Source organism: Sphaeramia orbicularis, chromosome 14, assembly GCF_902148855.1.
Source record: "Sphaeramia orbicularis chromosome 14, fSphaOr1.1, whole genome shotgun sequence".
Lineage (NCBI taxonomy): Eukaryota > Metazoa > Chordata > Actinopteri > Kurtiformes > Apogonidae > Sphaeramia > Sphaeramia orbicularis.
This window is the reverse complement of record NC_043970.1, coordinates 31,996,422-32,011,578: the sequence shown is the minus strand read 5'-3', so window position 1 is coordinate 32,011,578 and position 15,157 is coordinate 31,996,422. Positions and strand designations below refer to the sequence as shown.

Sequence of the window (15,157 nt, the reverse complement as noted above, 5' to 3'; positions counted from 1 at the left end):
TATTAGGGATTTCAATCGTAATTTCATCAAATATATTAATTATATTCTTAAATATAGCCCTCGCAGGAGCAGTAAAACAGCTTGGTTTGGATGAGTTCCTGTGAATATTTTAGGCGTGAGTTTGCATACAGATCTTGTGGTGTGAGTGATCTACCGTATTATCCGCATGTGGTTGTTACTTTCTTTTTTCTTTGTTGGTGCAGGCTTTTAAGTGTCTGAAAAAGGAAAACAAAGCCTTTTTATTTGCAGGCACATGCATCAGCTCGGCGTGGCTCTGCTAGTCTCACTCTCATGCGGCATTATGAATTTAGACAAAAGAATATGAAGAGCATATTTCCCACTATAAGATATTATTATATGGCTTATACGACCTGGGTTTGGTGGGTGCGTGTTTGATGTGAAACCCACCAGTACCATAAGCTCCTCGTCTTTGAAGAAGGTGTATTGATGAGCATGAATGTTAGATGGATTGTTGTAAAGTGGATTCATATCAAAGTGCTATTATGAATGAAATACTGTGAGGAGAGGAGGCGACACACACACACATGCACACACACACACACACACACACACACACACACACACACATACACACACACATATCCTACCCTTGGGAAACAACCATGGAAGCTAATCCATCTCAGTAAGGTGGAATATGCTTATTTAAACGCTTCAGTCACAAATTCATTTCACACATTCCTGAGGCTCAGTAAGTGATCAGTGAAGAAAAATAGATGCAACGCTCTTTTTCTCACCACTCTCTGAACATTAAAGAGTGTGAATATCTAATCTGTTTTTCATCAGTTTCTCTCTCCTGTCTGTCACCCTTTCATGGTCTCTTTCTTTGCTTTGTCGTCGCTCCCTCCTCCCTCCTTTTTACTTATTTATTTATGTATTTTGTACCCGTTTGGCCCCTTTTCCCTGTCTTACATCCGTCACTGTCTGTATCATCCAGGCATTGGCACCCAAGATGGCACTGCGGTGAAGGATGAGGATTTCAAGGGTAAGTCCCAGAAGCAGGTTCAGTTCAACCCGGGACAGACCGTAGCCACGTGGCGGGTTCGGATCCTGACAGATGGGAAGTACGAGCAGGCAGAGACCTTCCAGATCTTGCTGTCAGAGCCAGTGATGGGTGTGATGGAGTTCCCGGACACAGCAACAATCGAGATCCTGGATCCGAATGACGGTAAGCAGTGCTGCATAGTGACACATAGAACGTATATTGATATTTAAGGTTCTCACAACACAGATAGTACCTCCACCACGGGGGTCAGTATCCTCCTGAGACCCAGCAATGCATTTCTTTGTCCTCTGTAGGGGTTAAGTTTCACAACTTTACTTAAAACAATAAATAAAAATTGTTTAACACTTAATGTTTAACCCATAAAGACCACGTGGTACTTTTGTGGCAGTTTCCAAATAGATTTTTCTCTCTATCAAACCTGTTCCTAAGTGATTTATCATCCTTTATTGTAATATTAACCTCTTTTTTTTTGTAACTTAAATTTTTATTTAGTTTTATGTAAAATTGTAATAGTAACCAAAAAAAAGAAACAGACAAAAACAAACAAAAATATGTATATATATTTCTTATACATATATATTATCCTCTTTAATTTGAGTTTTTTCAGTGTAAATTATGTATTTTTCTATATTTAATTCAATAATTATGTGGATGTTCATTAAAGCTCAGATCAAATTCAAAGGTTATCATATCAAAAACAGAGAAAATTTAAGAAAAAGTGACTTCTTCTGTGAAATATATCATTAACTGAACATAAACCAACTGTGTCCATCTACTGTCATTGATCCAACTCCATGGGTTTTACTAGTGAATCAATGTTGCAGTAAATGACAGTGTTTCCACGTTCACTACGGAGCCTCTGAACATCCAAATGGGTCATATCTGATGACCATGAAAAGATGACAAACTGCATTTTACACCAATTATCTACATGTATTGATAGGATTAGTGGATCAATGGTTATTTCACATTTTATATCAGTAAATGATTTTGGTCACCGGTGGGTGTTTGGGTCTTTATGGGTTAATACTATATCAAAAATTCACTATCTGTCCACAGTTATTTATGTATATTGATAGGATTATTGGATCAACATGTATTAAATATTTTAAATCAGTAGATGGTTTTGGCACCAGTGGCTGTTTGGGTCTTTATGGGTTAAGTGTTTATACAAAAATGCTGTCCACTGCAAAGGACATTAAAAAAACTGAAAAAACTGTTGCATTATACAATTATTTTAATAAAAAAAAAAAAAGAGCCAAAACTTCTACTTACTGGGTCTCAGGAGGTTAAGATGGAATCACTCCCATTTGTCTGTTAGCAGAATTACACAAAACTGCCACACTTTTTGAGAAATTTAGAAGAGTAGGGTAAGGGTTCAGGATAAATTACATACATCTACAAGAGGTTAGATTAGAGGGAACAAACATCTGAAAATTCTCCAGCCAAAAGACTAAATAAATCTGGATGATTTATAGTATTTCCATGCAACACTAGAACCCCAGTTGTGAGGTGTATCCCAGTTTTGATTATACATGATAAATGCTCGTACCCATGTTACGCATTACTGCTGCTGTTTGACCAGGCACCTTGGATGTTTACAACATTATATATTGATTTAATCTGACATTACATTAAACTTTAATGTTTCTGCGGCTGTAGAAAACAAGACCGCTGAAGTTTACAGTAGATTTAGCACTATTTAAGTCCATCACTGCATTGTGGGTAATCTTCTACCATCTGCAAAGAGGGATGAGATCAACAGGTAAACATGTCCGCCTGTTACTCTGTCACTGTCAACACATATGAGGAGGAGGATAAAGATGCACCGCCATGACAGATAGTAGAGCGTCATTGTGGTATCTAGCTGTTAAAAGGAAGTTTTTCCTCACCACTGTCACCAGTTATAAGTGTTTGCTCCTGGAGGATTCTGTTGGGTTTCTGTAAATTGGCTTGAGAGTCTGGTTTTGACCAGCTCGATATGTAAAGTGTCATGTGATAACGTTTGTTATGATTTGGTGCTATATAAATAAAATTTGATTGATTGATCATCATCATCATGGGCGACACGGTGATGCAGTGGATAGCACTCGTGCCTCACAGCAAGAAGGTCCTGGGTTCGATTCCAACACCAGTTGACGGGGGGGTGGGACCTTTCTGTGTGGAGTTTGCATGTTCTCCTTCTGTCTGTGTGGGTTCTCTGTGGGTACTCCGGCTTCCTCCCACCATCCAAAGACATGCACTGTTAGGTTAATTGGTTAATCTAAATTGCCCATAGGTGTGAATATGAGAGTGATTGTTTGTCTCTATATGTTCAGCCCTGCGATGAACTGGCGAAATGTCCAGGGTGTACCCCGCCTTCACCCATAAGTAGCTGGGATAGGCTCCAAGTGACCCCCGTGACCCTAGTGAAGATAAAGTGGGTTCTGATAATGAATGAATGAATGAATTATTGATTATGAGTTCAGTGACTGGGTTTAATGTTAATTTTTATAGTAACGTTTTTTGTAGTGTTTTCCACTGTGACCTGTTGGTGTTTCGTTACAGACTTGGTATAATCGGGCAAGTAATGATAAAACTCTGTGTCTCTTGTGCTCCTGTAGTTTGATGCTTTTTTTGCTGTTGCCATTGGCGCCTGCAGGTGTACGTCCATATGGATTGAGTGAAATTTGAGAGAGAGAGAGAGAGAGAGAGAGAGACAGGGAGGTACGTTGCAATACTTATGGAGAACTCCCTCCCCCCACTCTTAGGAATTATCCTCCCTCTTACATACTATTTCCCCGTTTTATTCACCCCCCCCCTTACGATTCTTAGAGGAATTAGTAAAGCGTCTTAAGTTTCGCTCTCACTTTTACAGTCGTATGATCTGCATGTACTCGTTGCGAGGTACATCACAGACCACACCTCCCCCACACCCCCATCCTTATGATTCATTCACACACACTCCCCTCCATGCAATCTGTGCGTACCTCAGAATTCAGGTCTCCAAACGTGCCAGGCCGTTGCCATGTATTTTATTTGTGTCACACCATTTTATGTGTGCACTAACCCACTGTCAGTAATAGGGATAAGATGTTTACATGTAATTATATCTCAGTACGTCTCAGAACTGGTTGTATCTGTAAGGTTGATGTTTATGTGTGCAAACTCAAAAATGGGATCGTCAAAAAACCCAGCCGTTTCTGTGATAGTACATGTAAACACACTTATAGATAACTTACTTTTCCGAACACTGTGTCCTGACAGTGTAGAATGGTAGAGTCTCACGAAGGTCATGTCTGATGGAATCTATACAGTAACCGGTAATTACAACTGTCAGTCATGTACTTATCCATCCTACCTGTCTGAAAATACCTTTGATTAGACAAACTCTGTGTCGCAGGGTGGATTTTCTACAGCATGAGAACAAGCAAAAAGTAGATACAGAGCTCTTGTGTCTTCTGAGGCCAGTTGAATTATAACATTATAATGTAATATGATAAATAATATTAAAATTAAATATAATGAAAGGTTTTATGGATTTCCTTTTGTCCAATAAAGTGTTTTTCTTTCATATTCTTTCACACTGGAGAGTCTCAGGCTGACTTGACAATCTAAGTGCTGAAATAGATCATAATATTCACACTTGAAGGGCAACAGCTAATTAAAAAATAAATAAATATCTGACCCTGAACCAGCACTGACTGATAAACAAAGCTAAAACCCTTGTTAAAATGGTAACAGTCAGCTCCACTCAGCAGTTGCATCAGCTGAAAGGCCATGTACACACTAATGTTTTGCATAGAATTGGCTGTGTTTATACCTAGTATGCATACGACTCCAGTGGGAGTTTGACAAATGCAGCCGACCCTGTTTTAGTTTGGGAACTGTGTTGGTGTTAAATAGACAAGAAAAGAGACATTCAGAAATGATGTATGCGCCCACGTTTGGTGAAGACACTCTAACATGTTGCTGTATTTAGTTTACAACTCACAATCTATGCTCTCTGTTGCTTTGAGTAACAGTTGGACCTCATTGTGTGTCCAAAAAAGAAATCTCTTGTACTTTTTCCTCCTCCATATAGCGTGGTCTGTAACCCAGCAACCACCCAACCGCCTGCTTCCTATTTATATCAGCGTGCACATGCCCAGTGAGCTGAAAGGCCATGGAAATGCAATTCAGATGCGTTTGACTATTGACTATTCTGCTGAAATGTCAGAACTTTTCATTTTAAGAAGGATGTTTACTATGAAAAATGTCTTTGTCTAGATTTAGCAAAAGGTGGTCGAACAATGAGACAGGATTTCAAGTTGTTGCTGTAAACACATCACGGCCTTGGGGTCTTTGAAGCAAGAGTTCTCTGTTTGAATGAACTCCTGTTGGAGAAGTGACTCAGTTTCTGGAACAAACTCCTGTTTTGTCCTGTTTGTTTCTCTGTAATGTTTTATCCATACTCCAGCAGTGTTTTAGTGGCATCTGAGAGGATCTAATATGGTTGAGAAATGTGCTCTGCTGTACCACTAGACCGGGGTGTCAAACTCATTTGAGTTCAGGGGCCACATACACCCTAATATTTTATGAAGTGGGTCAGACCAGTAAAGTAATAAAAATAATAGGAGAACAACTTATGAATAATGTCACTCCAAAGTTTTCTCTATGTTTTTGAGTGAAAAAAAAGTCCAATTCTGTAATGTTTTACATCTAGGAACTGTACTTGAACATAACATGAACAAATATGAGCAACCTGAAAATTCTTGAAAATAATTAGTGCTATTTTAACAATATTACGCCTTAGTTATAATTTATACATGTGCATCATAACTTACAGATCACAGTGGATGTACAGATGTACAAAACATTTAGTAACAGGCAGAATATTGATAAAATTAGACATACTACTCTTAAGACATTTCAGGTTATTTACTTTTTTTTTTGTAAAAGGCTAGTCTGTAAATATAAACATTTTTGTGTAATTTAACTTTTTTTAAAACTGAAACAAAGAGAAAAATTTGCAGTTTTCATCATTTATTGGTTATTATGATAATATTTTACTGGTCTGACCCACTTTACATTGAACTGACCTTAAATTCTCGAAATATCCTTGATTTTTAATATCTTCAGTGTAATTTTTGCATTTCACAAATGCATTCAAGGGGCCGGATTGGACCCTTTGGCGGGCCAGTTTTGGCCCCCGGGCCACATGGTTGACACCTGTGCACTAGACTAACTCCAACACCGAGTACCAAGTTGCTAGGACGACAGTATTTCAGTTGTTGGTGTAAAAATATGGAATTCCCAACTACAGGATTTAAAAAGCTGTACAGATATTCATCAATTAAAAAAAACATGTAGAAATGCAGAAAGAATTGTCAATATGCACTCAAAACTTAAATTGGATGTCAATGGTCAATTGTTTCGAGCTTGTAAATTTGTGTTATTTTTTTGTTTGTTTTGTTCCTGTTATAATCAAAGTGTTGTTGGTGTAAGCTGTTAAAATCAGTTATAGGTGAAGGCTGAGCATTTTTTCTTTTTCTTTTAATTGTTCAATTAGGGGGCAGACAAATACAAGAAATGTTTTCCTCTTGCTGCTCCTTTCCAGTCATGGAGGTGTTGATTTGAAAATGTACTGTGCATTTATGCATAAATTCTGTTGCCCACTTTCATGAAAGGAAAAACAAACTAACCTAAACTAAATTGATACCACTGGCTCACAGTGATACACGTGGCAGAAGTTTAAAGGGTTTATATCATCACTGTCTGGCAGAAACGTTGTAAGACCATTTTTGGTCTTTTTTTTTTTGTCATAAAAGGATTGTTTTGGACAATCCTCACGTTGGCCTGACGGTTTCAGAAATATGTAACCAATGAAAAGTGTTGAAAATGGCTTGTGACTATATCTCTTAACTCCATTAATTTATTTAGAATATACATCATTTTTCCAGTTTCCTGAAAAATAACTGTTTTGGAGATAAGACGTTTCCACCCGACAGCAACAATATATAGTTTTGATATCATAGTCATGTATCAGAACACACTTACAACTGTGTTACAACACTATGTATACACAGACTGTATCACTTGCTGAATTATGTATAAAAAATAACTGTTAACACACATTCATCAGGTTTTCTTCTTTTCCTCTCTTCTTTTGGTAGCCAGTCAAAACAACTCTGTGTCTCATCATTTTCACTCTAGCTCAGTTAGCTTAGCTCTCTTTTTAGATGGTAAAACATACTCGATTACCTCTTTTGTCTGTATGGTTTGTGTTGTCAGTAGCTGCAATAAAGATCTTTTTTCTCCAATCAAGATCAGAACTGTAACAGTTTACTCTGAACTGTAGATCAGCAGACAGTGACCATAGCAACGATAACCATATCCCATAATAACTTAGCTTACCACCACCAGAGTGTGAATGTGAGAGTGAATGAATAATGGATCAGTAATGTAAAGCACCTTGAAAAGCGCTATAGAAATCAAATCTATTATTATTATTATTATTATTATTATTATTATTATTATTATTATTATTTATTTATTTATTTATTTATTTATTATTATTAACTTTATACCTTCATAAGCCTCATAATCAAACAAGAAATGCTTTGATTGCAACATCAAACACCATTCTTCTCATTTAGAGCTGTATTCAGTGATGAAAATGATGACAGTGCTTCTAACATTTATCATTGTCAATTTCTTTGACTTTAAAAGTTGTTTCTTAGTGGTTCTTATCCCATCTTATCACTTCCTGATGCTATAGTCAAAGGCCCTGTGGTGTTAGTTTTCATCACCATGTGACACCAGTAATGACTCACTACTCCCTCTAGTGGCCACACAAATCCATCAGACTGTCACTGTGAATATATTCAGTTCATATCTCTAATTATTAAGCAGAAATAATAAATGTAGCCCCTTTAAGCTAATTAAGTCCTGTTGTTATGTTTTCATCTGTGAAAATTTTGTCTGCATCTTCCCTCTTTAGTTATAGCATCTTTGGTTGAGATCATAAAAAAAAAATAAAACATGGTTCCTAATTTGTGGTCAGATGGACTGCTGGCCTTGACTGAAATCTGTCTCTTTAGGTGAATGCAGATATCAGTCAGTCAGACAGGGACATGCACTGAATCTTATGACTGAAGATAAGCTCAAAAGAGACTATAAAACCTGAAATGTCATTTCAATTTGTCTGGGTGCTTTTAAAGACTGTTTCATTTCAGTGAAAAAGATTAAGATTTTGAGTACTGGTACAAAAAAGGTGCTGACAATCTTGACCAAACTTTTCTATAAGGGGGTTGGAACTGAAATTGACCTGAAGTTGAATCCCACAGTTTAATAGACTATATTAGGAACATCTTTTTGTCTTGTTTTTTTGGAGTAAATTAAGGATATTTTTTGTGTGTGCTGTAACTGATGTGTATTATTCTGTGAATTCAATCTATCTCAAGTCGCCCCTGTTCATAATGGGATAACTGAAGTATTAGAGGACAGAGGGGCGGTTTTATTGAACGTATACAAGCAGATGAACAAACAGATGCGACAACAGAAGCTGAGGTTTCTGACATTTATAAATCCCACGAAACACACCACTCAATCGTTCCTATTAAAAAAATAATAATAAAAAAGACAAAACCCTTTACTGCATCGTATATCATATTTTCTGTGTGAACCATCAGTCATCGCAGCACAGACAGAATAAAGACATGTCAATATAAACACTGTCTACTGTAGAAACAAAGTCATGTCAAATGTGCCCGCGGGTGAGAAGCAGAAATCACTTCTGACATACAGCCTGTAGAGATTTGTTACGTGAATGATATTTTATGCACTTTGCGTGGGTCTTGTGTTGGTTTTTACACTCACAGCATAGAATACTCGCATTTCAAAAACTAATAATTACAAAAGCACCATAATTAGAGTTGCTTATTCTCTTTCCATGTATCTTTGGGCCTAAACAAAGCTTCCCTGAGGAGCACATGCAGCCTCTCTTCGGGTGTCTCTCCTCTAAAAGCTTCATATTCCTTTTAACCCGCAAACACTGGTCTGTTCTAATGTTTACGTACAGCATGAGGCTTACACCATCAAACACACAAGGAAAAACTTTCGCATTCTCTCTCTGACATTTTAACTCTTCTGATTTTTTTTTTTTGTCTTTCTCTGTAAATTGAAATGTTAATGGGATATTGAGTAGCACGACAAACCGGCTGCTCAGCTCCATCAAGGTTACATTTACTATTCTGTAGCTTTTACATTATATGAGATATTTTTTCGTATATGCATTACTCCCCTTCTCTTTTGGGTAATTATAAATGTGCGAAGATGGAAACTCTGAAGCTTCCATTATAGCGCCGCACAACACATACTCTCATCATTCCCTCTCTCTCATTTGTCTACTCTTTTTCTCATTTCTTCATTCATTCAATCTGTCGCTCCCCGTTTACACTCTCCCGCTCTCTCCCTTCTCAATCTATCCTCCCCTGTGGGTTAATTATGGTGTGTGTGGAGGGCAGGGGCTGGTTTGTTTTCTGTCTTCTCCAGGGATTGTCTAATGTGACAGAGATGTGCCACTCTGTACTCTAATGGGCCAGTGAAGCTTTAGCTATGCCTGTGGCGTTAGCTGTACTCCAGCTTCTTTCTCTAATGATGAAAACTGGCTTTGTCTGGTGTTCTGGTTAGCCTGGAGATTCCCCTCCCTAGAGGACATGTCAGCAAGGCTAAGCTGAGCGTTAGAGGAGGAGAGAGGATCGCTAAGCTTTATACAAAAGTGGCTAGAAATTAAGAAAAAAATAACAAGCTGAGTTCATTCTAATGGCATAGACGGTCCTTTTTTTGTCTTTGCAACGGCCTTAAGCTACGCCATATTTAATTCATATACTTTTTTTTAAGTTTTTGTTTTTGTTTTGTTTTTTTATCAACACACCACCACCTCTCTGTATTAGCCTGTTGCTGCTTTGATTAATAACAAAGAGTGGTTTTGTCCTTCAGCGTCGTTGCCTCACGCCCACTCTCAGCACTGCAGAAGACACAAACTCTGTTTAATTACTCCATGTTATAGCCGAGCTTGCCTTCTAGAAAACTTTATTTTCTTTCATATATAATCCATGCACAGTGCTGACTAAAGATGAAGGTGGCAGCCTGCTGTTTGACTCTTTGCTGCAAGCAGTGCTAGCATCTCACCACTATTGGTGATATTTTTCCTGTTTCCTCTACAGCAACGATGATACAGTAGAGTCGCTGAAGCTGTTCTTCTTCATGTAACATGTGCCAAGGTCATTCCACAACATGATGAAGAACTGCATTCAGCCTTGTAATTTGTCCACAACTACAAGGAAGGTCATCTGAAGTCAAAGCACATTCTTGTGTAATTATGAGAACTCCGTCTCAGTTAAAATTGAGAACCTGTGATTTTTTTTTTTTAAGCTAATGTTCCTGCAGACAGTAGTTAGTGAGATGAGTTGTTACTGGCGCTGCAGATCTCTCGAGTCAGTTTTGTTCTACAATTACAGTTACATCTTGTGGCGTGCAAAGTGAAATGTCCAACTACCACAACAAAAGCTGGAAAATATGTGTGGACCTGAAGAATTCCTGAAATGATCAATAATTGACGATATCAAGTCAGCAAAAAAGCAAGATTAGCTGCAAGTGGCATGAGTTTTGTTTCTCCTCATTAATGTTTTAAAATGGGTTCATGTTTTTTTGCCAAGAGGTAAACTTGATCCACTCGGATAGAAATGTGCTTTTCTAAATCTTGCATGGATTTAGAGCTGGGGTGTCAAACTCATTTTAGTTCTGGGGCCACATTCAACCTAATATGATCTGAAGTAGACCAGACCAGTGAAATAATAACAGTAAAAAAAAGTATAATTATACAATGGAAATGCTTACATCTACAAAGTTTCCTTAAAAATTCGAATAACATAAACAACCTGAAATGTCTTAACAGAAATACTCGCAATTTTAGTAATATTATGCTTCAGTTTATCACGTAGACATATGCATTACAACTTACAGAACACAGTGGATCTAAAAATACACAAAATCATTTAATAACAGGCAGAATATTGTTAAAATTGCACTTACTTCTTTTAAGACATTTCATGTTGTTCATATTTGTTCAGGTTATTCACATTTACTATGAAAGGGTGATTTGTAAATGTAAACATTTTCAGTTAATTTTGCTTCTTTTGCACTAAAACATAGAGAAAATTTTGGAGTTGTCATCATTTCTAGGTTATTATGTTATTATTCTACTGGTCTGACCCACTTTAGATCCTATTGATCTGTATGTGGAACCTGAACTAATATTTTGGAGTTGTCATTATTTATAGTTTATTATGTTATTATTCTACTGGTCTGACCCACTTTAGATCATATTGGTCTGTATGTGGAACATGAACTGAAATGATTTTAAATACCTTGATTACCTCCGCCAAGGAGGTTATGTTTTTGCCAGGGTTTGTTTGTCTGTCTGTTTGTTTGTCTGTCCGTTAGTGTGCAACATAACTCAAAAAGTTATGGACAGATTTTGATGAAATTTTCAGGGTTTGTTGGAAATGGGATAAGGAAGAAATTATTAACTTGGGGTGGTGATCCGGAAGAAATCCTGGATTCTGGATCACTTTGAAATTTTTGTTAACATTGTGGTAAATGGGGCCAAAATTTTCGTTTCCCAATATCTCGCTTAATTATTGACCAAAACTCATGAAATTTAACTCAGGAATTGACAATGGGGTCCTCTATCACATTTCAAAGGCTGATCCGGATCTGATCCAGAAGGCGGATTTTATCTCAATTTATATAAAAAATGGGGGTCCCCTTACTTTTTGGCCTACTGTGCCTTTAATATTAAAGGTACAAATTTCTGACAAGCGCCATCGTGTAGCTCAGTCAGTTCCGCATCGGGAGTATGCCACCGGATTTCATGTAGTTTTAATACTTAAGGAGCTAGATCCAGAAGAAAACCGCCATTACGAGAAATGTGATTTTTGTGAATAACTACTGAACTAATAAGGATATAATTATGAATCCAGTTGCTAATGGTATGTTTTCATGGTCAAGGAATCTTAAAATATAGGTAAAATAAATATGGGACTAATATTTATGGTGGAAATCACAATATGGGGGAATTGTGCAAATCTCATGCAATTTGACTCAGGGATTTACAATGGGGTGTTCTATCAAATGGCAAAGACTGATCCGGATCTTTCAAAAAGTTATGGACAGATTTGGATGAAAATTGCAGGAAATATTGATACTGGCACAAGGAACAAATGATTAAATTTTGGTGGTGATCGGGGGGGGGGCACTGATCTGCCTTGGCGGAGGTCTGCGCTCTCAGAGTGCTTTTCTAGTTGTAAATGTGTTCAGTGTAATTTTTGCATTTCACAAATTCATCCCAAGGGTCAGATTGGACCCTTTGGCTGGGCCAGTTTTGGTCCACGGGCCGTATGTTTGACACCTGTAATATACAGGCAAAACAAGAGCTAAATGTGAGGTTAAATGTTGAAAGAAGTGTGAGGAGATGATATTTGCTGTGTGTGTGACGGGATTGAGAAGAAAATGATGGTATAGTGGTGTGCGAGCGTATGGAATAGGTAAGCAGCGGACCCTAATCCCCCGCTATGAGTCCCTGTACCCCCCTGGGGAGTGACAGATTGTGGACAGCAAAAGAAAGGAGAAATGGAGGCAAGGGGAGAAGATTGAGAGGAGCGAGAACGATTAAGGCAGAGTTACTGTGAGAGAAGTGAAATGTTGGACCTCCTGTTGTGCGTGAGATTGTCTTATGTTGATGACTTTATCCCAAAAAGTTGTCCCAGGTGTTGAACTAGTTTACACTTTTGTACGAATCATCCCCCAAATCTATTTTTTCCACTCATTTGACATACTCCAGAGCAACCTTTTGTTGAACAAGTAAGCCAGTACATATTATTCTTTCACTCATTTCACTCCCAGCAAAAACACAAAAAGGGGAGATAAAGGGGAAGATCTGGGCCAAAGCGAATCTAAGTCCACTCTCTTAGTATTTTTATTGGTCCCTGTGCGTCGGTGGAAAACAACTCGAACATTTATGGTTTCTATAATACGAGTAAGTTCTTCGTTTTGATAGATGATGCTTTCACTGGCCTTAAGTCTCTCTCTCAATCACTAACTTCTCTCAGAGAGGCAAAGGGAAGACAGTGTAGAAAGAGAGGCAGAAAATAAGAGCGGTGGTGTGGCTGACCCGTCTGTATAGACGAATTGATGTGTGAAACTCCCAGCTGATTCACTCTGTGGGATGAACTGAGAGGCTTGCATGTGTAATTGTCTGCGACACACCAGGCAGTTTGAAAAACTTCCGGAGGGGTCTCTTTGAAGAGCACCTCTGGTTGCATCAAACTGAAAACTGTGATGGAGAGTTATTTTTGAATATGAATAAGCACACCACAGGACCACCACTTCAATAGATCTGCATAAAAAAATGTCAGCTGCAGCTCACTAATGCAGAGCCAGAACAAAAGCCTGTATCCTTCCTTGATGGCCCTTATGTACTGTAGATTTTTTGCAGACTGTTATACATATCATTTTCTGCCTTTTTCTCTAACTCCTGCCATTATTTTTCTCTTCTACAGAGTCGACTGTGTTCTTTCCTGAGCAGATCCACTCAGCGGAGGAGGATGTTGGAGAGCTTTTCATCCCGGTTCACCGCAGTGGCGACATCAGCCAGGAGCTCATAGTGGTCTGCTACACACAGCAGGGTAGGGACTAGTCTTTTTCACCTCATCTAACCTGTTAATCCTCACTTTGCCCTGTCTGTCTGCTTGCCAGGCAGCTTAACAAGTGCTCAGAATTATCATATCAAAGTGAAGGTTGTTACTTAATGGCTTGAAACATATTGTATGTTTTTCATATTTTCACACAAAAAATAATAGATTTTGAGATGTTAACACAAAGTTTTTATTCCTTGCCTTCTGATCATGTTAGACAGTACTGACATTCCACTTTAATTATTGAGGTTCCACTCTTAGTTTAGGATTATTGGTGGGAATGTAAACTTGTAGATAGAGAGTGAATTTTTGATACAGTATTAACCCATAAAAACCCAAACACCAACCGGTGACCAAAATCATTTACTGATATAAAAAGTTAAATAACCATTGATCCACTAATTCTGTCAATACATGTAAATATTTGGTGTAAAATACAGTTTATCATCTTTTTATGGTCATTATATATGACCCATTTGGACATTCAGAGGCGCCGTAGTGAACATGGAAACACCGTCATCTTCTACAACATTGATTCACCAGTAAAACCCATGGAGTTGGATCAATGACAGTGGATGGAGACACTTGGTTCATGCTCAGTTAATGATATCTTTGCTGAAAAAGTCACTTTTTTCTTAATTTTTCTCTCTTTTGATATAATAACCTTTGAATTTACTCTAAGCTTTAATGAACAGCTACATGGTCTGTGAATTAAATATAAGAAAATACATGATTTACAGTGAATATATGCAGAATAAAAAGGGTAATATTATAATAAATGGTTATAAATCACTTAAGAAAGGTTAAATATAGAGAAAAGATTATTTGGGAACTCCAATAAAACACTGCACTGGGTCTTTATGGGTTAATACTGTATAATAACAATAGATTGGAGCAGGAAAACACAGCTAGCCCTTCAAGCAGTAGATATCGTCTCTGCCCCTATCCCATACAAATCTGACACTGAAAATTCATTATTGGTGTCTAAAATGAATTTTAGCTTATCTTGCCTAACTAATCTTTCACCTCATTAGAATCTGGATAACAACCGCGCTGAACAGTCCAACTAATATATACCCAAATGAATGTAATCTGAATCACTGAATATGAAGCTCAATGTGGAACTGAACACCAGATTAATCGTAAAAAAAAATTAGTTTTTTATCCTTTGAGCTATTACTTTCCCTCTTACCATAGTTTATAAGCTTTATATTAGTCATAAATCACTATTGGCAACAACCTCTGCTGTTACTGATTCCTTACAGAATGATATATTCTAGCAGCGCAGAATAATTGGATGAATTTTGCGTTTAATTCTTATTGTTTTAAAATGTATTGCATTCATGTAGATCTGTCGCCTGTCTGTGCTACTGAAGCTTATTAAAAGCAAAGCCATCTTACTGGAATGTGTAGA

General features: G+C 37.6%; 1 protein-coding gene across 1 annotated transcript in view; it reads left to right on the top strand.

Moving 5' to 3' along the window:
- The window catches only part of frem2a (FRAS1 related extracellular matrix 2a), an 89,676-nt gene that overhangs the window by 46,711 nt on the left and 27,808 nt on the right, over positions 1–15,157 (top strand). The window contains 2 exon segments of the mRNA XM_030154434.1: positions 956–1,186; positions 13,609–13,734. Of these exon segments, the coding sequence (XP_030010294.1) occupies positions 956–1,186; positions 13,609–13,734 (357 nt within the window).